This window comes from Pseudorca crassidens, chromosome 15 (assembly GCF_039906515.1).
Source record: "Pseudorca crassidens isolate mPseCra1 chromosome 15, mPseCra1.hap1, whole genome shotgun sequence".
Lineage (NCBI taxonomy): Eukaryota > Metazoa > Chordata > Mammalia > Artiodactyla > Delphinidae > Pseudorca > Pseudorca crassidens.
In genome coordinates this window covers 47,791,230-47,813,756 of record NC_090310.1, presented here as the reverse complement: position 1 = coordinate 47,813,756, position 22,527 = coordinate 47,791,230, and the positions used below count along the sequence as shown (strand labels likewise).

The 22,527-nt window shown below is 42.2% G+C and overlaps 2 protein-coding genes and 1 long non-coding RNA gene across 13 annotated transcripts in view; 1 reads left to right on the top strand and 2 right to left on the bottom strand.

Moving 5' to 3' along the window:
- NDUFAF5 (NADH:ubiquinone oxidoreductase complex assembly factor 5) overlaps positions 1 to 4,362 on the top strand; it is a 32,557-nt gene extending 28,195 nt beyond the window's left edge. For 2 of the 7 annotated variants that reach the window (XR_010935128.1, XR_010935130.1), the window contains 3 exons: positions 1,489 to 1,585; positions 3,557 to 3,640; positions 3,987 to 4,034. Coding sequence is in view for 1 of the 7 variants with exons in the window: in XM_067707461.1 (XP_067563562.1) it covers positions 3,557 to 3,640; positions 3,987 to 4,069; positions 4,251 to 4,343 (260 nt within the window). In the remaining 6 variants the exon portion in view is untranslated. Of the gene's footprint in view, positions 1 to 1,488; positions 1,586 to 3,556; positions 4,070 to 4,250 lie in introns of those variants that run through there. The other 5 variants (XR_010935127.1, XM_067707461.1, XR_010935126.1 and 2 more) reach the window with 5 other exon arrangements.
- Positions 4,363 to 6,287: 1,925 nt separating this feature from the next.
- On the bottom strand, positions 6,288 to 8,810 carry LOC137207514 (uncharacterized). The gene is made up of 3 exons (XR_010935132.1): positions 8,451 to 8,810; positions 8,285 to 8,361; positions 6,288 to 6,988 (listed from the first exon to the last, which is right to left on the bottom strand). It is a non-coding gene; the product is annotated as an uncharacterized lncRNA (long non-coding RNA).
- A 5,798-nt stretch (positions 8,811 to 14,608) lies between these two features.
- SEL1L2 (SEL1L2 adaptor subunit of SYVN1 ubiquitin ligase) overlaps positions 14,609 to 22,527 on the bottom strand; it is a 118,717-nt gene continuing 110,798 nt past the window's right edge. For 3 of the 5 annotated variants that reach the window (XM_067707455.1, XM_067707456.1, XM_067707454.1), the window contains 2 exons: positions 15,156 to 15,284; positions 14,609 to 15,017 (listed from right to left, as the gene is read on the bottom strand). In XM_067707455.1, coding sequence (XP_067563556.1) covers positions 14,895 to 15,017; positions 15,156 to 15,284 — 252 coding nt within the window. In that variant the 3' untranslated portion in view covers positions 14,609 to 14,894. The remainder of the gene's footprint in view (positions 15,018 to 15,155; positions 15,285 to 22,527) is intronic. The other 2 variants (XM_067707457.1, XM_067707458.1) reach the window with 1 other exon arrangement.

Here is a 22,527-nt window from a genome sequence, read left to right as displayed (position 1 = left end):
GGGGTGCCTGTGACCTTTTTATGATTTTAGGCAGCCTCTCTGCTGATGGGTGAGGTTGTGTTCCTGTCTTGCTAGTTGTTTGGCATAGGGTGTCCACCCTGTAGCTTGCTGGTCATTGAGTGGAGCTGGGTCTTAGCATTGAGATTGAGATCTCTGGGAGAGCTTTTGCCATTGGATATTATGTGGAGCCAGGAGGTCTCTGGTGGACCATTGTCCTGAACTCGGCTCTCCCACCTCAGAGGCACAGGCCTGACACCCGGCCGTAGCACCAAGACCCTGTCAGCCACATGGCTGCTAGTATTGGAGGGTCTCCTGCAGAGGTGGGGGTGGCTGTGGCTCACCGCAGGGATAAGTACACTGACAGCAGAAGTTCTGGAAAGTACTCCTTGGCATGAGCCCTCCCAGAGTCTCAATGTCTCTTACTCTGAAGAGGATTAGGATGAATTTATCTAAAGATAACTTGTAAAAATGATATTTAACAAAGTTGCTATAAATGTTAACTGGTTGATTTTATATTCATCCACTTACCATTTATTGAGCGTGTACTATGTGCCAACCACCGAGCCAGTGTTGGAAATAACAGTTCCTGATCTTAGGGAACTCATGCTCCAGTAGAGAAAGAGACACACAGAGATAGGCAGACATATGCTTTTAACTGTAAAGTGAGATAATTCTTTTTATAAGTGCAGGGAGAAACAGAGAAAAATCCCTAAATCTGCTTAGGGAATCAAGGATGCTTTTGCAGAAGAAGCAGCACCTAAGCTAAAATGAGTTTGCTAGAAGAATGAAGGGGTGGGTGCACCTTTGGGGGGTTGGGGCCTTGCATTCCAGGCCAAGGAAAAGGCCTATATAGAACCATGGAGACTCAAGAGGTTATGCTCAGCCTTCACTTTCCTAACTGAGAAACTGTACAGTAATTCAGTATTGCTTGAATATGTAGAATGGGAAAATGACGGGAAATGATGCAGGATAGTCCATTAGAGGCTTATCTAGACTTTATCAGGTCAGCCTTGCAGTCTGTTGGGAGAATATTGTGCAGAGGAGGGACAATCAGATTGATGTGTGAGGCAGCTCACCCTCCAGCATCGTTTATGAGGCATGTTCATGAGGAAGGTAAGACTAGCTAGCATGGTTAACCTCTCTTGTTTTGCATGAGGAGACTGGGCACAGACCGAAATAACTTGCCCAAGGCGATGTGTTTAGTAAGTGGTAGAGCCAAGATTTAAGCCCAGTGTAGCAGCCTGACTCAGATCCTGAAATGTTAGCCAGTCTCCACTGAAAAGGTGAGAGGCAGCTGACGTAGGAAGAAGAGTGGTCGAGGGGTGAATGCAGGAGGGAGGAGCTTGGCAGACTTCCAGGGGTGCTTCTCTGCAGACTGGAAGTTGGTGTTACCTTCCAGTTGGTTTTTGGCATTTTACATTGTGTTACACTTTTTTCTTGATGGTTGTGGTGTTTCTCATTTAAGCTGCTATTATTATTAATTCACAGAAGAAAGTCCAGAATGTTGACCTAATTTTACAGAACAAGTTGTGTATCAGCCGATGAATGCATGAAAAGTTTTGGAGGCTTTCACAGTAGTTTTAAGGTAAGTTCAGTTGTTACAGTACTCAGTATTGTTCCTAGTAAACCATAATAAATTAGACTTTTTTAAATAAGCAGTTGAACTTCACCTTAAAAATACTGTGAGAGTCTTTAACAGCTACCTGCTTCCCAGATTTTTCTGTTTATCCCAAAGCCCAGAGCTGGTCCGAAGTCCCAGATGTGTTTCCCAGGTGATCTCCAGTAAAGGTCCTCCATGATGCATTATGAAGTTTTATCATTCCATTTTGAAGATGATAAAACTGAGTTTAATAGAGGTTAAGTGACTTTGCCCCAGGTTATGTAAGGGCCAGAACTTGGATTATGATCCCGAAGTCTAGACTCTGTGTGCTACATCACACTGCTTCCCCAAGGAGAAGGGAGGTTCTCATGTGAGGGAAGGGTGGGCTTCCCTAGCAGCAGAGTTACTGTGCTATACAGTAGTGCTCTGGAGTTTCTGTATCAGAAAGAGCATTGTGCCTAATAATCTTAATTAGTATATCCTAATACCAGTTATTTAGAAGGCATTTTAGAATTTCTAGTGCATTAGCTATTTCCATTAAAAAAATTAGGCCTGTTTTCCACTGGTGTTGACTCTGTCCAATGTGTAAGTCATGCCAATGGGGAGTTAAGCAGGAATGAAAGCGCCACAGCCATTATCAGCAATAAACCCTTCCAGTACAAGTTCCAGTTGACCTTCGGTCTCTTGATTCAGTTGATACTCATGATGTGGGAGAATGTTTTTAAATTGGATTATGTAATGGGTCTAAAATGTTAGCACTGGAAGCCTGTAGAGATCATCTAGCCTGGCCAACCTGAGGACCCAGAGAGATGGAACTAAGGTCATGTAGCTACTTCATGACCACAAGAATAAGATCCACCCTCTTCTTCATGGGGATTCATCTACTAGTTTGTATGTCTTTCGTTCTTCATGAATTAGGGCTCTTATACTCAAATGATGTGGGACGTTGCTTTTAGTTTCAGAGCTTCATTATTTTAGGGAATAATAGGAACCTTTTGGGATTGGAGAGAAGATGAACTTATTCCAGCTAATTTGCTGATTGTTTTAATAAGCCCATTGAAAAATTGGGAGGTTATTATTTTTAAACCACTAAAGGATACCAACATTGGGAAGTTTATTGGTATCTTTATTGAAAAACAACTAAGAAACCGCTTTTTGATCATGTAGCATATAGAGAATAAATGTAAAGGATTTTTACTTTTGAAATTCTTTTAATTTTGCAAACTAGTTTAAAATGTGGTCTTTCAAAGTAATTTTGTTTGACTCTATGCATTAAAAAATATTAAATATATAACATTAATTTTTAGTGAACAATAGACTGACATAATCCTAGCTTTTAGCTGTCAATTTGAAGGAAAGAAATCTAAAAATAAATGTTAAAACATTAAGAAAAGTGCCCCTGAAGAGAATGTACAAAATTGTTTCCTAATCTGGGATCAGTAGAATGTTATAAAATCTGAAAACACATTGTAGTTTTGGTACTACCTAATGAGTCTTCAAGCCCTCTTCCAAGCTTCACATTCATACTTACATTTACGGCTTACTTAGAAGGAGTGAGATGTTGTACCAATGTCCTGTCCTCCTCAAAGAGCAGCTAAAAGGGGCATAAAAATGTGGCATCATTAGAAAGGCCCTTGCCAACGCCTGATGACTCACCTGGAGGGCCAGTCGCCTTGCTTTTGCCCAACTGGCCTACCACAGCCCATTGCTGCCAAGGAAAGCCTACTTAATAGGGTTTGCCTCCTGAAATTTGACTTAATACCCAGAAGCTTCAAGTAGTTTTGCTTTAGAGTAACTAGCTATGATCTGAGAGCAAAATGAGATTATTTAGGTTATCTTATGTGACTGTTAGAGAAGGGGGACAATGGGTATACCATTGGGTGAGATAAGATAAAATCTGTGATGTTGAGCTGCTCAGGGTATTTGCTGTATTATCTCAAACTGCCTGTATTTTAGGGATGGGTGAGAGTAACTGTGCTTGGAATAGAAAAGCCCTCCTGCACCGAGACACAATGCTGGCGGCTGCAGCAGTGTACAGAGGTAAGGGAGCTGACCGTTCTTCCCAGCCAGGTCCCACTGACCAACTTGTGCCCTGTCATCTTTATCCCCTAAAATTACGTTTTCCTTTCCTGTTAGGGCACCATCAGATTTCTTGTCCTTCCTTTCAAAACGCAGATCCTGTGGCTACGTATCCTTTTTCCCAGCAGCCCTTACTATTTCCTTACTGTCAGCTTCTCGGTGTGGAGGATTTTTCACAAGAGGCATTCTCAGAATCCCATGAGTATTCTAATATTCATTTCTCTTTGGAAGACATGACTTTCATTGAGCAGATTTATTTTTCCTACTTGCATTCTTTTCAGACTCTAACCATGATTTGTCTTTATAGAAATGTACGGAAATGAGGATGGTTCTGTACCTGCCACCTATCAGATCTATTACATGATAGGATGGAAATATCATGATTCACAGGTAATATTACTAAGACAGATCAATTTTTTTCTTAGTGGGTTCATGTTTCCATTTACTAATTACTGTTTATTTATTTAGGGTGGTTTGTTTTTTTTTAAATATAAGACAGCATTAAGAGGGTTAATTAGGGCTATGATATTTATCAGTTTCTAATATCTTTAATCTTTATCATTATTTTCAGGCGAGACCAGCTAAAAGAGGTTCGGCAACTGTGTCATTTGGAGAGCTAGGAAAAATAAATGATCTTATGTCCCAGGGGAAAAAATCACAATAAACATTTTATTCAGTGTTAACATAGTCCAGACTTTTCATCAGTGATGGGTCTTTCACGTCTAAAATTATTGCATTTTGAAACAAGAAGCAATATATAAGCTATTTACTGTCAGACTTTTCTAATAATTAGAATAGCCTGATACTCTTCTATATTTAGTAACAGTTTCAGTTTCACATGTTTTCTGTTTTCATATGGATACTGTTATCTAGTAATTTGAGTGCCTTATTTACAAAGTCAGCCCAAAAGCAAGAAGATATTTCTATGAAAAATCCACAAATATATTAACATACGTAAATTCCTGACTTGTTGGAAAAACATTACCCATGCTGACATTTTGTACCTTTTTCTCCTTCTGATCTTGTGTTATTTCTGTGAGAGGACGTTAGCTGTGGAGATGAGGAGAATGACAAGTTGCTAGATTCTTTCGTGTTCTGGCTCATTTAGAATAAAAATGTAGTCTTTTATAACAACTATTCTAAGATACTTAAGCCAGAATTATTTGTGATACTGTCTTCTTTGCTATGTTCCTCTTTGAAGAGGAACAGAGGATTATGAACCTCTCTAGAGCTCTTAAGTAGTTTTGTACTTTGGAAGAGTGTTTACCTTTACTGAATCCTTCCTCACCTTTTTTTTTTTAAAAAAACCATCAGAATTATAATCTTATTTCTTTCTCACCACCATGATCTGGGTGAGACCCCTATCATTTTATATACTACCTTAGTTAAGAGGAGAACATTTTAAAGAATTACAGAGGCAAAATTACATGTAAGGTATCTGCACAGTGATGAAAAGTGCCGTTTGCTTGATTTCCCTTTGTTGTTTGAGGTCTTTGGCAATATTATTCTAATCCAGGTCCACTGTCCCGTTGTCATGATCAAAATGAATTGGAACCAGTCAAGCTCAGACAGTGTAGAATAGATGGAAGAAGGTGGTGATAAGGCAGCCAGGAGGAAGCTGGGAAGCACCCAAGAGTGAGGACAAGTGTGTTCACCAGTCAGTGCCGAGCCATTTGCTGTCCTTTTCATTTAATGCACATGGCCCTGCCTCCTCCTCAGCCCTAGGGGAGTTACTGTAGGATTTGCTTCTCTCTGTGTGTCTCCCACCTGCCTTCCCTCCCTCTGCCACACGAGCACCAAGCTCTCCCTGAGTCCAGGGCTATGCCTTACGTGGTAGATATTCAGCTCCATTTTGAATCAAATTAAATTATGTGGAAAATGTACCCTTTCATAGGCTAAGTTACAGTTAAAAACCAGAATTTTGTAGGAGAAAAAGAAATTACTGTTCTTGCTCTCTTCAGTTAGGACATTCATTGATATCAGAAATTGGGATACTCTTTGTGGCTTTTTTGTTTTTAATACAAAGGAAAAGAATACCTAGGCAGCAGAATTTGGGGAAGGTTTTTTTTAGCTTAATTTTCCGACTTGAAAGGAAAGGAAAACAAAAAACTCCTACATATTAAAGTGTGAACTGATGCCTAAGGAAAGGACATATTCCACGGTGTCTGTGTTTCCTAAAGGACCGGCGTTTATAGGTATTGATATTTGTTTCTGAAGAATGCATGCAGCATTGTTAAGTGGTTATTGCTGAGGACAGGGACTGAGGAACCAGATGTCTCTGCACCTGTCCCAGTGTCTGAATGTCTGTCGGGGGTGCAGGAGATGGGCAGAAGCTAGGAGGGAGGGTTGTACTTTGACTTTTTAATCTTTCTGTAAAATTTGAAGTTTCTTACCAAGGATATTAACTTTCATTTATTTCATGCCAACAGAGAATATGTGGGTGGTGGGGTGAAGCTGGGGAGGAATCTACCTTGAGCAATCTCAAAAACAAGGTCCATTGGTTTAAAAAAATAAAGAGGAATTAACCCAATGAATTGAGAACACTTATTGTTTAACCTGAGTGACAGTAGTAAAATTATTTATTTTAATGTGAGTGACAGTAGTAAAATTATTTCTTTTAGTTAATATCTGCTTGAAGTACCTATTAAGCTTTAATTGTTTGGAACCTTCAGGAAATTTATTTTTCTGAATAGCTGTGTTTTCCAAATGATTAGGGACTCATCCTTTTAAGCCACAAAATTTTAAAAAATATTTCCAAAATGTGTTACATTTTAAACAGTGTATAGAACATAACCATTTCTTTAGAAGTCAACAGTTATTATCACAACTTTTTTTCTTTATAGCTTTATAACTTTATAACTTGACAGTTACTATCACAGCTTGTACTGCATTGCTTGTTCCTACACTGACTGGCCCCGAGAATGAGGTGGTTTGTCTCTTTTCCTGCATTTTTCTTACTTGCTGTCAATCTCAATGGCCTTACAGAAACGAACTTTCTTGAGTCAGTTCTTCTTGCCCCTTTGTGATGTGTAAGATTAGAACTCAGATTGGAAGGTTTCTAGGTCGGGGTTTAAGGTAGGAAAGAGGGAGGAGGTTCTGCGAGAAGGACTCTTGGAGTAAAATGCATGGGCTTTATTGGTTCCCTTAACAAGTCCCCATCGAGACCCATGTGCCGGGCTCCCGACTTTTCTCTGCGCTCTTAGTCGTCAGTCTAACATGGCTTCAGGCGGTGGACCTGGGACATCTGCTGGCTGCTGGGATACATTTTGGATTATTTCCTGGTTGTTAGCAGTATTCCAGGTTGTTGGCCTAGAGAATTACAGAGGTGGCAGTATTCATGAAAACTTACATTTTTAAAACAAAGAATTTCTTCAGGATTTGTTGAGATGGAAGCTACCCATAGATACCAAGTTTGTGATATGAATGTAAAAAGTTACAGCTACAGAAAGGTATACTTCCTGAAGTAGCTATGAAGCAAGTTTTGTTTTCCAAACCCTTTTAGTACCATTTTTATCCACTAGGTGGAAACAATTACAGTATGGCCTATATTGAAGATATAGTTTTTATAACTCAGTGTGTATCCCTTAAGTAAGGATGAAAAAAAAGTATTTAACCATGGATTGGCAACTGTGTAGGAAAGAAACATTAAAAGACATTTGGGGAAAAGAAGAATACTTGGCATAGTGATTATTTTATTCCTTTGTAAATGATTATTTTAGCCTCTCTTGCCTAAGAAGAAAGTTTTGAGGGTTTTTTTTAGAGGGGGGCTCGAGGTGGGGTGGTTGTTATTGCTGCTGTTAATAATGTGAAGTTTATCTTCAGGAAACTAATAAGCAGACCTGCCCTTCCAGAAATTGGGGTACTTTAATTCTCTGCCTGGATACTTGACAGGTATTTATCTCTCTGGATTAAAAAAACAAATTTGAAGAAAGCGGAAGGTACTGTTGTTAACAAATAGGGAAATAATGCTTTGGCTCTGTGGTGGTTTTAAAATCTATCCACAGATTCTTTGATACTCTTTTCTCCAAGAGGTGGAGCTTCATTCCCCTCCCTGTGAGTCTGGGCTGAATTCAGTGATTCGCTTCCAACAAATAGAATATGGAAGTGATGGTGTGTCCCTTCTGAGGAGGTAGTAAGAGGCCCACTTCCTCCTCGCTGTGTCTGAGATCACAACCTCAGGGAGAGCCAGCGTCGTTCGTGGAGGGCATCAAGCAGTGCTTTGGAGAGGACGGCACAGACCTGCCAGCGAGGGAGCCAACCCGGGGGAGATCTTCCAACCCCAGTGTGACTTTCAGGTGACACCTTGACGGCAGTCTCATGACAGACCATGAGCCAGAGCCACCTAGCTAAGCCACTCCACGTTCCTGACCCACAGAAACTGAGATAATAAATGTCTGTTGTTTAAGCCACTGTGTTGGGAGTAATTTGTTAACACAGCCTTAGATAACTAATATGCTCACTTTGGGAAAAGTTAGGTGCCCAGGGTATGCCAAGTTGTTCCTTGAAGTATAGAACATATTCTGCTTACTTGAAATTGTATAAAGTCAGCATAAACTACCATATTACCTTTGTTCTCGGGGAAAACTGGGCCCGAGATATGCTTACCTTGAGGTTTGAGTCCATGGTATCTCGAAGTAGAACTAACCTCCCAAGGTACATTTAGTAGGCTTCAATTTCATTTCCTAGGAATACATACGAGGATCAATTTTCAAGAAACCTGATGGGGCGAGTCCATAATGAAACCAGGGAACGTGAGAAGGAAGGCTCTGACCTTGAGAGTTCAGTGAGGTAACAGTGGCTGTGGTTTTCTCAGTCAGTCCCTCCTGCCTCAGCTGTTGAGTTGCTGACAGCTTGTTATCAGGATGGACTGTTGATGCTGCGTGCTTGTTCCAGGCTCTCAGGTGAGCACAGCGCTGTGGAAATGGTTAAGGGTTTTTAAAAGCCAGAGTCGATCCTGTCTTGGTCCTGCAGGCCATTGCCAAAACCAGGCAAAGATAAACTGCCTGCACTTTCAAGTCCGGCTGTAATCCGGCCGGTTCCCAGACTCCTCGTACAGGAGTCTCGTGCGTGTGCTCAGGACAGCCAGCACTCGTGTCAGAGCCAGCCCTGCAGAAGAACCGTCCGGGGCAGCTCCAGGTCACAGTGGTAGGAGCCTGGGTTGAGACTGGGAGTAGGAGACGGCGGGGAGGAGAATCCCAAAGGAGGACTTGGCAGCCCTTGCCAAAACCCCAGAAGTAGAGGGAAGGGCAGGGACTGGGGGTCAGGGGGTCTGGGTTTAGCCCTGGCCCTACTGGTTCCTGACACGTGGGCTGTCACCATCTCTCTGACCTCAGGATTTTCATCTGTAAAATTGCAGGTTTTGTACTCAAATCTCAAAAGAGGCCACAGGCCTGCCTTCCAAGAAAGTTCCTGAGGGCCTTTTTCAAACGAAATGTTTTTCCACCCTCCACCCATTGGTTGAGAGTCAAGGCCACCTGGAGCCCCTGTCACTGAGGGGAGCATGAGACATCCCTCCTCTACGTTACGGTGGGAAATGGCTGTGAGCCATCGAGCAGGATGATTTCAGAAGCATTCAGCTCAACCCAAGGATCTAGGTCCCAAGACAGAAGTAGCCAGGATTGCCCTCCCATCCTTGCAGTTTCTCAGTCTCCATGTTGACATCTGGGGACTTCTTTTCCCTTCAGTGTTAACTTTAGATTTCATCTGAAGCCAGCTAAGCTTCTCAGCAAAAGCAGCTTCACTTACCCTGTACCAAGGTGCCGCGGGTTGGCCAAGCGCTCCTTTTAAAACAATGTGTATTATGCTCCTGCCAGGCAGTGTGCTGAGCCTCTGATAAGCATTCTCAATTCTCATTTCATCAGCACAGCTCCCTATCGAGTAGATACTAGTTCTACTCTGTCCCCATCTTGCAGATGAAGAAACAAGTTCACAGAGGTTGTGACTTCTCCAAGGTCACATACACGGCAGAGCCAATATGTGACTTCAGTCTTGTATGGGACAAAGCACTTAATTTTATCACGCTGCCTTCTTTTGGAGGCCAGAGCCTTCTGTGTGAGAGACCACTCTTTTCACCATGTCTCCACTCCCCCCCATAAACATACATCCCAACCAGCATATTGGAAACAGGCAGGTGACCCCATCCTCTAACACATGCTCAGCCCTGTGCTGGGATCTGTCCCTGTGGAGCCGCCTGCCCTCCAAACTCTTCCAGGTCCCTTCCACTCTCAGCTCAGTCGGTTATCCAGCTCAACTTAATCTTGCCTTCTTGTCCCAGGCCATCCTGAACTTTTGTGAGTTCCATCTCCGTTAGCACTTTATACGATGTTTTCTGTCCATAAGTTCTGCCTTTCAGCTAAGTGTTCAACCCCTTGAGCAGTGCTACTGCTATAACCAGCGTTCTGTCAGCCGCAGAGATGGCCCAGACGGACTCGCTGCCAGGCAGACAACGGGGATCCCCGCGAGCCCATCAAGGAGCGGGATGCTGGAAAGACAGGCAGTGGGTACCGGACACATTCAGCTTCAAATTCCAGGGATCAGCCACTTGGTTGGGATTCCAGGCTAAGCTCTTATCCCGGTGGAATCTGGGTATCATGCACAGCACATGGACACGGATAGCAAGGGGCAGGGGGACTGGAAACAGGGAGGAAACAGGGAAGGGCTTCGTCCTGGAGAATAAGATTAGAACCGTGATGTGAGGTCACATCAAGGCCTACATCAGAGATGACTGGGCCTTATATTGTGGGATGATAGGTCTCCAGGCCAGGCAAGATGTCCAGCTGTCATTAGATACCAGGGTGGCCCGGTAGCGTGATCAGCATGACTTATGAAATCAGACCTGCCTGTTGAATCCCCTTTCTACCACTAACCAGCTTACCTTCTGTAAGTCACTCAACTGCTGACATGCGCCATTCCTAGACGCATTAGTACATTGCCCAGCAGAGCGTAAATGCCCTTTCCGAAGGCTTGGAAAGCCAAGCTCATAAGATGACTTACATGTCCGGTGCAGTAGCCCTCAGATTACAGAGTGCTGTTAATAGATGCTACAAAAGAAGGTGGCGGTTAGAGCAGGGGGAGAGGAAGAGTTTCCGGAGCTAAATATGGTTGGAAAAGCTGGGTCAAACAAAATTAAATGGATATATCCTATAAGACTTCTCAGAATCTTTAATGTGCTCATGTTGTTGTGACTCTCCCAGAGGAGTCTATATTTTATGGCATCTTCCAGACTTGATGACCCAATAACCCTTTTATCAAGGAGCACCCTGAAAGACTTTGAACATGTTTGGGGAAACATTAGCCTAGCACAATGCCTGGCATTGTGAAGGCTTGTTAAATAATTTGAATGGTTGCAGGAAAACTTAACATTCAGTTATCTTGCAAAAGTTGTTTATGAACTTTCTCAAGGCAATCCAGTGCAGTGGTTAAAAGCTCGACTCTGGACCTGGTCCTCCTGGCTGTGTGGCCTTGGACAAGTTACTTGACCTCAGCTTCCTCTTCTGGAGAAGAGGGAAGATGATACAGTATCCTCCTGGGAAGGTAGTTGTAAAGCTCTAATGAGTTAATAATACATTCGGTTAGAACAGTGCCTGGCACATTATAAGCATGATATGTTAGCTATTATTTTCCTAGATAGAATGAATTTTAGAGAAGCTTTCAAGAACAAATTATTGACTGCTGTTGTGATGCTAGCTTACCATTTGTCCTACATAAAATCCCTCTTGCTCACACAAGAAGATTGATTAATAAACAGATGCCACTTAGAGTCACTATTCCATTTTAAAAAAGAATAAGTCATAGGACCTCAGACAGCTGTTTTGCCTCTATGGCAAAATCCAAATCTCAAATATAAGAGATTTGCTCTAATATTCTATTAGGCGAAGATTGAATATTCCTTTTTTCCAGAGGCACTTTATCTTTACCTAGAAATTATTTTCTGATTAATAAAACACAAATTACGATAACTCATTTCACACAAGCACACACCACAAAAAATGTTTCCATATCAAAACACAGGTACCAATGCTGGATGAAATTAATTAGGTGGCGGGAAAAAAAGGAACAAAAGCTAAGAATTGAAATAATCTCACAGCCTAAAAAGTAATTCTATTCTTGCCACACATGGAAAGATTTTAAGGCATTTTTCTGTTATAGATCTTAATGTTATACCTGAGAGGCTGGATTGGAATTATAAAACTTTTGAGGTGTAAGACATCAGAGAAATCTTTCTTATTTTGCAGTTGAGGAATCTGAGTCCCACAGAGAGACTGATATGCCTGAGGTCATTAGCTGGTTCTGGAGGACAGGCCTGGAACATAGATATTCCAGAGTCTTGTCCAGCGCCCTGCGGCAGGCCTGATGTCACTCATGCAACCCCAGCAGAGCTGAGGCCCAGCCACTGCACCCACCCTGCAGGAGGTACATTTGTGAACGTCCCTGGCACAGCTCTCCATCCAAGGGTCTTCGGTACTGAGTCTTTTGCAAAACCCAGAGTCACCCCCTTACACCGAATTTGTTTAGAGCACATTTCAGTGTTGTGGGTTACAGTAGACCTCGACCTGGGCTCTGTTGCCTGGCTCCCACCCCCAGAGATTCTGGTTTAATTTGGCATCGGGAGTTTTAAAAGGTATAGAGCCTGCTCCAGAGCATCCATTTTCCTGAGGAGAGAAAACTGTATGAATCACAGATAAACTCCATTTCAACCTCCCTTGCGTTGTAGTTGGGAACTCTGAAGGACCAGCTGCTGTGCTAGTTATAAAAACATGAGTCATTGTGCACTTCGTGACGAGCTTGTGTTGAGAAGAGGGTGGGTTGGACCAGGTTGGATGTGAGGAAAGTGGGTGTGGGCAAGTTGGTCATCCAGTGCTAATTGAGCACCTACTATATCTGAGGCCCTGGATACCTAGAGATGAGAAGGCCTAGCCACCACTCTCACAGGGCTCGCAGCTGGGCTGGCTGGACACCACGGGGAAGCTGACACGGTGTATTTTCTTGCAACCAAAAGTACTCTGATTGAGACACTTATGTGAAGGCTCTGTGCAAAATAGTGCACGGTGACCAGTGGTCAGTCACCGCAAAGCCGCCTAGGTGCGGGCAGGTGTACAGTCCATGCACCGCGGTGGTGAGAGCTGCTACAGTGGAGGCTCTGGAGCAGAGGCCCAGAAACAGACGTTTGAATGATTCAAACACCCTAAACGAACCACTTGCTCTTTCAAAGCCTGTGGCTCACATTTACTTGGAACAACGAGCTGAAACAGGAAATTGATGAGCTCACGCTGCCCTTGCTCCTGCATTTCAGGCAGCGTTCTACTCTACCTAGCAAGCCGCAGAGTCTCTCTTTCCACCCCGCCTGCAGCTATTTTCACAAGCTTTACCTCCTAGGAGCTCATCTTTCACCCAGTCTTGGAACCGGGGCTCACCTTCCACGCTCCCCTCTTTGCACTTATCCTGTCTCTGATGTGCTCACATTCCAGACACATGAGAGCGATAATTGCACGGGCCTCCTGTCCGTTAGGCTCTGACCTGAGGTTTGGATGCCTGCTCCTTCCTTTCACATTTGTGAATGGGGCTTTTATCATTCCTTTGGAACTGGAACTCTCTAGTAAGTTAGGGATTGTGTCAGGAAATTGTAAACACTCGGACCTCAGACAAGCCTGGGTAGTCAACGGCCAGGTAAATGACTGTGGCTAGTATGTGTGTGTACAATGTTTACAAAGCACTTGTGATGTCAGGCTAATTGAAACTGCAAAAATCTCCAGTCAGGAAGGAATTAATCCTATGTTATGGAGGAAAAACAGGTTTGGATAAATTATGCCCAAAGTCATAGAGCTACTAAGGGACAGAGCTGGACCTCAAACCCAGGCTTGGTTCCAAATCCATTTCCCTCCCCTTTCTGATCATGGTTGACATTTTTTCTTTTTTTTTGGCTGTGCTGCGAGGCTTATGGGATTTTAGTTCCCCCGACCAGGGATGGAACCCGGGCACTCAGCAGTGAGAGCCCAGAGTCCTAACCACTGGACTGCCAGGTAATTCCCATGATCGACATTATTAATTAACTCTTTTCCTGTCCCTAGTTTGGGTTTTCAAGTAGGCAAGCACAATCTTTTCCTACATAAACACCCAGCATTTTGGCTGGAGAACCAACTGCAGGGCACTGAAACCGCATTGAGTGCTATCAACTCAGCTGTCTGCATATTCCAAGCAACTTGCCATGAGCTTCTAGAGAATATTACAAGTTACCATTTATGGAGTTTATTCCAGATGCCGGACCCTGTGATAATTCTTTTACATACATTATCTCATTCATTCTCATACCAGCTCTCTAAGATCTCGAAGATCTTCCCACTTTGCAGATCAGGAAACTGAGGCTCAGTGAGGGTGAGATCCAAGACTGGCCCTTCACATAAGTCATGGGCCTCCTGCACTCTTCTCTCCCTGCACTGTCCCCAGCACTGGGCCGCAGCTCTGCTTCACCTGTCAGAGGAAACAAAGAACCGGGCCCTTTAGCCTCTGTCCTAGGAGGCTGGTAATTTCTCCCTTTATGGATACTCCAAAGGGGATTCCACAGGGGTCCAGTGAGGAATGGAAGAGAGGGGTACAAGCTGGAGAGACCCCAAATGGTGCCGTTCACTGCACAGCTGCTAAGGGAGCTTTGATAGAAGGCCCCCGGCTGAGGAGGCTGAGTCAGTCCCCCTGGCACAGCAATGCCATGAGGAATTTCGGCTCATTGGAGATAGAATGTGGTTCACCAGATCACTCCCATAAGACAAAGCATCTGTTTGTAATTTTTGCCTTTATCACATTCTGAGGGATCTGTGTTCTTGCCCTCCCAAAACTCCACTTCTCCCGAAGTGGAGTATGTCTGTAGGAGCCAAGAAACCCATTTGTCCTCTCGAAAGGGGACAGGCTGTCACAACCATGTGAAAATGGGTGGTCTTTATCCCTAACTCAGGACTAGATCCCCAGGATGAGAAGCTTGTAAGGAAATCTTAGGTGATCAGTCTCCAGCAATCCCCTCTTCCCCAAGTGGTCACCTCAACTAAGCAGGAGATCTGGAATGGTTTCTCAGAGGATGGGTCCCAACCTTTGTCCATTTTCCATCACAGGCCTATATGGGAAATCAGCAGCAGACTCCTGAGTCTGACGAGGAAATTTTTTATTTAGTGAAGATGACTTGAAGTGAACTGGTCCCCGTGAGCAGGTTTTTTCTGTGGTCCAGATCCTACAGGTAGCGATTTCTAAGCAAGAAGATCAGCACGGCAACAATTAGGCCAATCACAAATAAATCCCAGTATGGTCCAAGGGTATTGTCCAATTTCATCCATTTCCATCTCATGGTAAACTGCTGGCAAGAGACATTCTGTCAAAAATAAATCGAAGCCTCCCACTTCATTCAGAACCATCATCTACCTCCATCCCATCTCCCAAGAGTTGCTCACTGGAGTTTTCAGAGATTTTTGGGACGTATTTGAGACAAACTTACATTAAAAAACAGGATATCTCGAAACAAATGCACAGTTTCCAGTTTTGTGAGGGCAAAGAACACAGGTATGTGAGCGTCTGGACTTGTTTGAGCAGCCATATCATATAATCTCCTGGCCAAGCGAACGTCCTGGAAAGAGAAGAACAGCCCATACTCATTAGGTACAGATTCTTTGGGAGAAATTAAATGGAATCCATAGTTTGAAATACAGTAACTTATCTTTGGTAGGCTGAACAATCTTCCCCCATGGCCCCCACAAGATGCTCATGCCCTAATCCTTGGAACCTGTTAATATGTTATGTTACAATAGCAAAGCAAATTTTGCAAATGTGATTGAGGTTACAGACCTTAAGCTAGGAAGATTGTCCTGGATGACCTGGTGGACTCAGTGTAATCACATGAGCCCTTAAACACTGAGTTTTCTCAGAGAGCAGAAGAGAAAGGCAGAGAGATGTGGCAGAGGAGAAGTCAGAGATTCTAGCGATGGGAAGGACTCAACTTGCCCTTGTGGAGGGGCCACGCAGACAGGAGAAGGAATGTGGACAGCCAGCAAGGAAATGGGGCCCTCAGTCCTATAAGCGCAAGAAACTGAATTTGGCCAACAACCTGAATAAGCTTGGAAGCAGGTTTTTCCCCAGAGCCCTCAGTAAGGAGCACAGCCTTTATTTCAGCCTGTGAGACCCTACAGAGAGGACCCGGTCAAGCTCACCTAGCTTTCTCACCTACAGAAACTGTGAGATACATGTGTGTGGTTTTAAGGCACTGAATTTGTGGTCATTTGTTAGAGCAGCCATAGAAAACCAACACAGACTCCAAAGAGCTTTCTTGGATATCTCTGGACCAGACCTTAAGTATAATTCCAATTAAAGGGGCAGGAGAACAGACACTAACAGTACATCTCCCCAAACAAATGGCAATACAGATAGTGACTTCCTAGTACTTATCATACCTGAAGTTATGGGATTTGTTTATTCATTGTCTGTCTCCAGGTCCCTGAAGACAAGGGCTTGCACTGCCTGTTCACCCCTGAATTCCCAGTGCTTAATGAAGTGCTAAGCACATAGCAAGTCTTTGATAATACTTATCAAATGAGTGAATAAACGAGGAATGAGCGAATAAACTATTTTGGTCCTCAGGCTGGAATTTGATTCCATAAATGACGTACTATATTTTTAGGAACTTGTTTTTCCCCATTAAATTACGCCATGGTAGATCAAAAATCTTTCATTTTCACCTACTTACGGCTTGTTTTTGCTTGCTTTATATTTGCTTTGTTTTCCCAAACCGAGTAATGAAAAGGCTAAGTAGAATTGCTTTTAAAGGTTGAAGCACCCTAGGCCAGTGCCAGAATTATACTTTGCTTGGGTGCCTGTGGATTATTTTCAAAAGAAGGGGAAGAAGAGGGATTTTTCACAAATTGTGCTCATCCAGTATCTCTCTGTTTCTCCTCTCCATCTCCCAGACCCCCGTTACACAGGGTTCAAGAGTTGTGAATCCTTGAGGCCTCTGCTAAACCCATTTCTTGGGTGGTGTCCTCTCAGCTATGTTTTGCTTGTCATTTCTTAATTTTTTCCAAAGCTTCGTGGACTGGTAAATGTATTTGTTTGAGAAAGAGGAATAATGCTTGCTTAAAATAATTAAAATTCAGGAGACTGTTCCAAACAAATCTTCCTGGCAACAGAGAAAATGGATGTTATAAAAACTCTAAATGTGTCTCTGATTCCAACAAATTCAGAGGGTGTTCACTTGAAAGCACCCTACAGATCACAACAGCGGTGTTACCTCCACACGTGACAGGCATGTTAACTTGGATGGGACGTTCAAGGAGAGGCAACCTTTGTCGATATCTCATTCCTTCCTTCTTATTTGAGGCAGGCAAGAGTTATTAATTTATTTCTTGAGGCACAAACATCACAATTCAGTTGCTTAGCTTATAATGAAAAATAGCAGAGAAGTACCATTTAAAGTGGGATGAGCTGGCTCCCGGCCGAGGTGGCCTCACGATTCGCAATGGGGGTGGGGTGCGATAGGAAAGTCTTTCTTTAAAATTCGCAGAGAAAGAAAATCCTAAACCCTTCTGCCTAATTAGGGCAACCCATATAAAAGAAATTTTATTACTAGACTCTAGAAAGGACTGCTTGTTCTTTGATCCTACTTAGTAAAAAAAATCCAAACCATTCACACAAAGAAAATTCCCCGTGATAAATTGTGCTTTGATGATGGCTAGGGTTCATTATTTAAGTCCATTGCACATCCAGTCCACTTACATTTAACTTCTCTGTGGTACGTTTGAGTTTATTTTGCTTTAAATTCAGTGATTTAGGAGATTATATAAACCTATCTACAGACTTCTTAAGTGTTTCTAACTCTAATGTCAGGTGTGCCAAAGTACCGCCCTATGCTCACATGTTCAAAAGCTGCTTATAACTTAAAGATATAGAATTCTCCAGCAATAAAGGATCTGGTTTATGAAAATTGTTCAGTTACATGACTCAGGAGTTTTCCAGCCCCGAATCTTTGGGTGTCATCAAAAATGTCTTATACTGGGACAGAGGTAGTTTTTTGAATAATTCATTCTTGTTTTCTTATTATAAATATGTTAATTAGAGGAAACTTTGAAAATACAGAGGTGAACAAACAAGGAAAAAACACCCACAATCTCACTGTACAGAGGTAACTACTGATATTTCATACACATCCTTCCAGCATTCCAGTGTTTTTGTATATATTCATACATACATACTTTTAATTTAGGAATTTTTCATTCTGTATGATACTTTGTCTTCTGTTTTCTTAAGTTAACGATATATTTCAAAAAATATACCATGTCCTAAGATATTCCTTTAGCCTATAATACTTTTATTTTTAATGGTTGTACAGTATTTCATAATAATTGCTAGTACTTACTAAATATTTACTGTGTGACATTCACCACTGTCGTTTACTTAAACCCTGTTACAATTCTGTAGGGCAGATGATATTATTAACTTCATTTTAAAGATGAAGAAACTGAGGCGCTGAGAGGTTAAGTCACTTATCTAAATCCATATGACTTGTAAATGGCAGAGCTGAGATTCAAATCCAGAGAGTCTGCGTCTAGCCTGCTCACTTAGTCACTAGGCCATAAAGTACATAATGGAGTAGTATACCACCACACAATAGTTTATATAACATGTTCTCTATTTTGGAGTATTTTGATTGTTTGTAGGGTTTTTTTCTAATAAATAAAGGTATACACACACAAATTTTTTTGCACATTTCTGATTATTTCATTAGATAATAGACATGTATTTCAAGAAAGGTTATGACCATTTCTAAGAGATGTATATTTTGTCCTGTCATATTTCCGAGGGGGCCATTTTAATGTCAAACTTTAGTTTGGCCTTTCCAGAAAATAATTCTATTCTGGTGTTTAAAGCTTCAGCTCTAACACTCCATAGGAGGTCAGACCAGACAAATGAAAAAAATAAAAATGCTTCGTGCCATAATTACTTTTATTTTTGACAGATCTACTTATAATTTATTCAGTAGATGTGGTTTTGTTTTCCCTGTAGGATCCAAAAAATGTGTTATTTAGTAGGTCTAACTATATATATTGAAACTCATTTCCTCTCACCTTTTTTCTTAATTTAGATAGATTTTCTAGTCAGTATCTTAAAACATACCTGCTTTCTTCCATTTTAAAAACAAAACAAAGGAAAAAAATGAAAACATAAAAAGAGCATCATGTGTGTCTTATACTCTATGTTACAAAAACGTTTTAGAACAGAATCTGACAGTACTGATTCCTCTACCTGAATGGTTTCCTCTTTAACAAGTTTATAGTATTTCACTTGTGTGTGCATGCATGCACATCATTTTGGGCTTTCACTTTAGTTATGGACGTGTCTCTTCCACAGTAGACTATGAACGCTTTGAAGGGTGTCTTGTTCTCAGATCCTTCTTGACACAAAACAAGGACTTGATAAATATTTGAGTAAATAAATGAATGAAGAAAAGCAAGGCATGTTACCATGGTAGTTTAGAAGCAGATGTCTTTTAAATCTAGGGCTTCATTGAAGGGTTCATAGAGGTGATGATACTGGAGCTATTCTTTGAAAAATGGATTGGTCTTCAATGGGCAAAAATGTGGGAGAAGATCATTCCAGCAAATGGGGTGATGTGACCTAAGGTCAGGAGGGTGCAGTTCAAGGTCTTGCGGGGAAAGGAAAAGCAGTCTAGAAGATATATAGGGAAATAGTGGCATATCAAGCCATTATTGTCAAGATGGATTAGGTCAGGGAGGGTTTGAATGCCAGGGTAAGAAGTCTGGACTTCATTAAGCAATAGAAAGTCAGTAAGATTCTTTTAGTTTTGTGTTTGTTGGCTTGTATTTGTGTGCATGTGTGTGTGCATCTTTTGGGAGGAGTGTGGTGGAAGGGTAGCAGTACTAGAGTTATACTTTATCCAGAATAACCCAGTGGGGCTTCGTTAGCTGTATTGTGTGTTAACTAAAGTAATGCTAACATCTGCAACCAATAAACTCCCAAATTTCAATGGTTTAACACATTCAACAGTCAAGTGTGGATGTTTCTTGTTGGTGGTAAATCTTTGGTGGACAGAGCTTTCTCTGGCCACACAGTTCAAGGAAGAACACTAGAATGGGAGACCCCTGAGGATCCTTTACAACAAGTAGAAATTCTGGCCTGAACCGGGACAAGGCCAGAAGGAATGGGCAGGAGAGGATGGGCAACAGGTTTTTTTCATGGTTATTAAATTTTTGAAGGACTTCTGAATCAAGTATAAATTGAGAAGGAGTTTCATAACAAATTGTGAGCCGAGTGCTTATATTTCTAAATTAGTTCAGGTCATCTCTCAGTTTCTCCCTAGGTATTATTTTGTGTTCCCAAAACAATGGTACAGTCAGTCCTGGTCCACAGTTAAGTCAAGTGAGCTTAACTCAAGGGCGGAAAGTGGGGAATGAGATGTTTCTCAGTGAAGCTATTGGGATAATTGACCTACATCACCCTAGTCCCAAATCCTTTCCTAAAGACGGATGAGAAAAATAATGACCCATATTTTTACACTGATTTACCAAGAGTCGATTTATACCTTACTTCCTTTTTCCAGGGGGCTTACATTCAGAGTTTACCAAAACTTTTTTTGATTCTCAGAGAAATCCTGGTAATGATGTTAGACTCACCTGTCCCACTGGTTTGCATGAGGTTTAACTAATAGAGAGGATTGCGAAGAGCCTTGCTGAAGACATGCATAACTACTCGATGTCTTGGGTGCTATGAAAGCCTGTTCTAACTGCTTTGCTTTCATTAACCATAAATGGAACAAGCTTTGAACTTTTAATTATCAGCATATTCATTTTAAAAATTAGAAGAGGTGATATCTCCTCATTAATTTGACTACGAGATAGCAAGATTAATAAACTTGGCCCCTGGGTAGTTGGTAATTATTTTACTAATTGCTAAACAAAAGAAATTAATAAAGACAAAGAGCAATGGCCCCTCATTAACTAAATTAACTAAATCTAAAATTCCCTCATTAACTAAATCTAAAATTCCCGTGTCCAGGTCTGAGGTTAAGCTCAGCCTCTTTCTTTTTCTATAGGTAGAGACTTTCTGTAGGAAAAAATTTATCTGTGACAGAGAGACTGATCAAAATGAACTACCCACGATTTAACAAGAACCCCGACCGAAAAGAACAGAAATGTGGCTAGAGAGAAACTTCAAAGTTTTTCTAGATGTATGAAATATATGTCTCGACAACTGCTTTTGGACATTGTGTAGAAAGTGCCTAGGAGAGAGCCAGCAGTGACTTGAAGGAGGAAAACTGAACACCCGACACAGTGGGCTGTGTAGTCGGCCTTGTGTCCTGAGAGGACAGCTCTCCCCACCCCAGGGAGTCACTGCTAAATGACCTCACTGTGAGGACAATGGGGCTGTTAAGTCCTTCTGGATTCATATGGGGGCAGGAGAGCTAATCTGAATTTAACCCATGGGGTGGGGTCACTTTTATCCTATACACACAATGCTCCTCTCACCAATATTGTTATGTTTTACATGGGGAATGATGAACAAAAGCTTTAATCCTCTTGAAGTCTTACTTAGCAATCGCTCACATTCTCTTCTGATCTAAAAAAGTCATTCCACACACTGTTTCACTACAAAGCCCTTTCACAAAGGCTTATTGGTTTTATCCTCAAAGCCTGGGGCAGGGCTTGTATCGCTGTTCTGTTTTACAGATGTGGATGACAGTTGGAGGGGAAGGGAGTGTGGCTTAATAACAGCCAAAGGATCATCCACTGTAGCTATTCGAGCCAGTCCTGCCTGCCCCAATGTTATAAAACAGGAAGCTTGCACCTGCTAGGAATGGGGAAAACAGACTGCATTTGGATTTGACATTCTTTCTACTGCTTAGGGTTCTGGGGATGATGAAAAGTGATCCGTCAAGAGGCAGGCACAGGAGAGCACCCGAAGGCAGGGGTCTCTACCATTGGATTGTTGGCACCTGAATGAGAAGCTCTTGCAGCCGTGTGCACATGAGCAGTTGTCAGCTAGGAAATTCCCCACCAATAATTCCCAATTACTATCACAACTGGAAGGAAAAAGAAAGCATAGAAAATTCAGTAGTGCCGGGCCCAACTCTTTCCAGCAGCAATGTGGGGTCAGCCAGATCTGGGTTCGAATGATGGCTCCACCACCAATGAGCCCTGCAAACTCGGCCCTATGACTTAACCTGCACTGTGATTTCCTGACGCAAACAACAAGGACAATGATAGGATGCGTCTCATTGAGTGGTTATGTGACTTAAATGACATGGTATACATAACACGTCAACACCTGGCTATCGTAATCACCTTTCTCACCCTGTCAGACCCTAATGCCATCTTCTGCCTTAACTACACTGACTGTCTGAAGGATCTACCCACTATCACCTTGTAGTGTTAGCCCTCTTAATGAATACGCCTCATCTCCTCAAGTCGGGTGTAGTCTTTGAAGGATGGAGATCTGTTTTCTTGGGCTTCTCTAGAGCACTCGGCATTATGTCATGTACACAGTGGGTGTTTCAAAAGACGTTTCTGGATTAATGCCACCTCTGTATCCAGCTCTGATCTCATTCTCACTTTCTCCTTATTACTGAGAGCTTGTGAGTCAATGGAAATTTTAATGGAAAAAGGCCTGTGGGTGGAAGGCAGTGGGGGCAGGGCCTACTAGTGTTGCTGGAAAAAGCATGAATTTACTATGAATCAAATTGGCCAAGACTAGATTTATTCTCCTCGTTAGTTCCATCCTTGGGCGTCATGGAGAAAATAAATTCTACCTCATAGGGTTATATCAGGATACATAGAATGTGTTGGCATGTGGGAGGGACTCAGCAA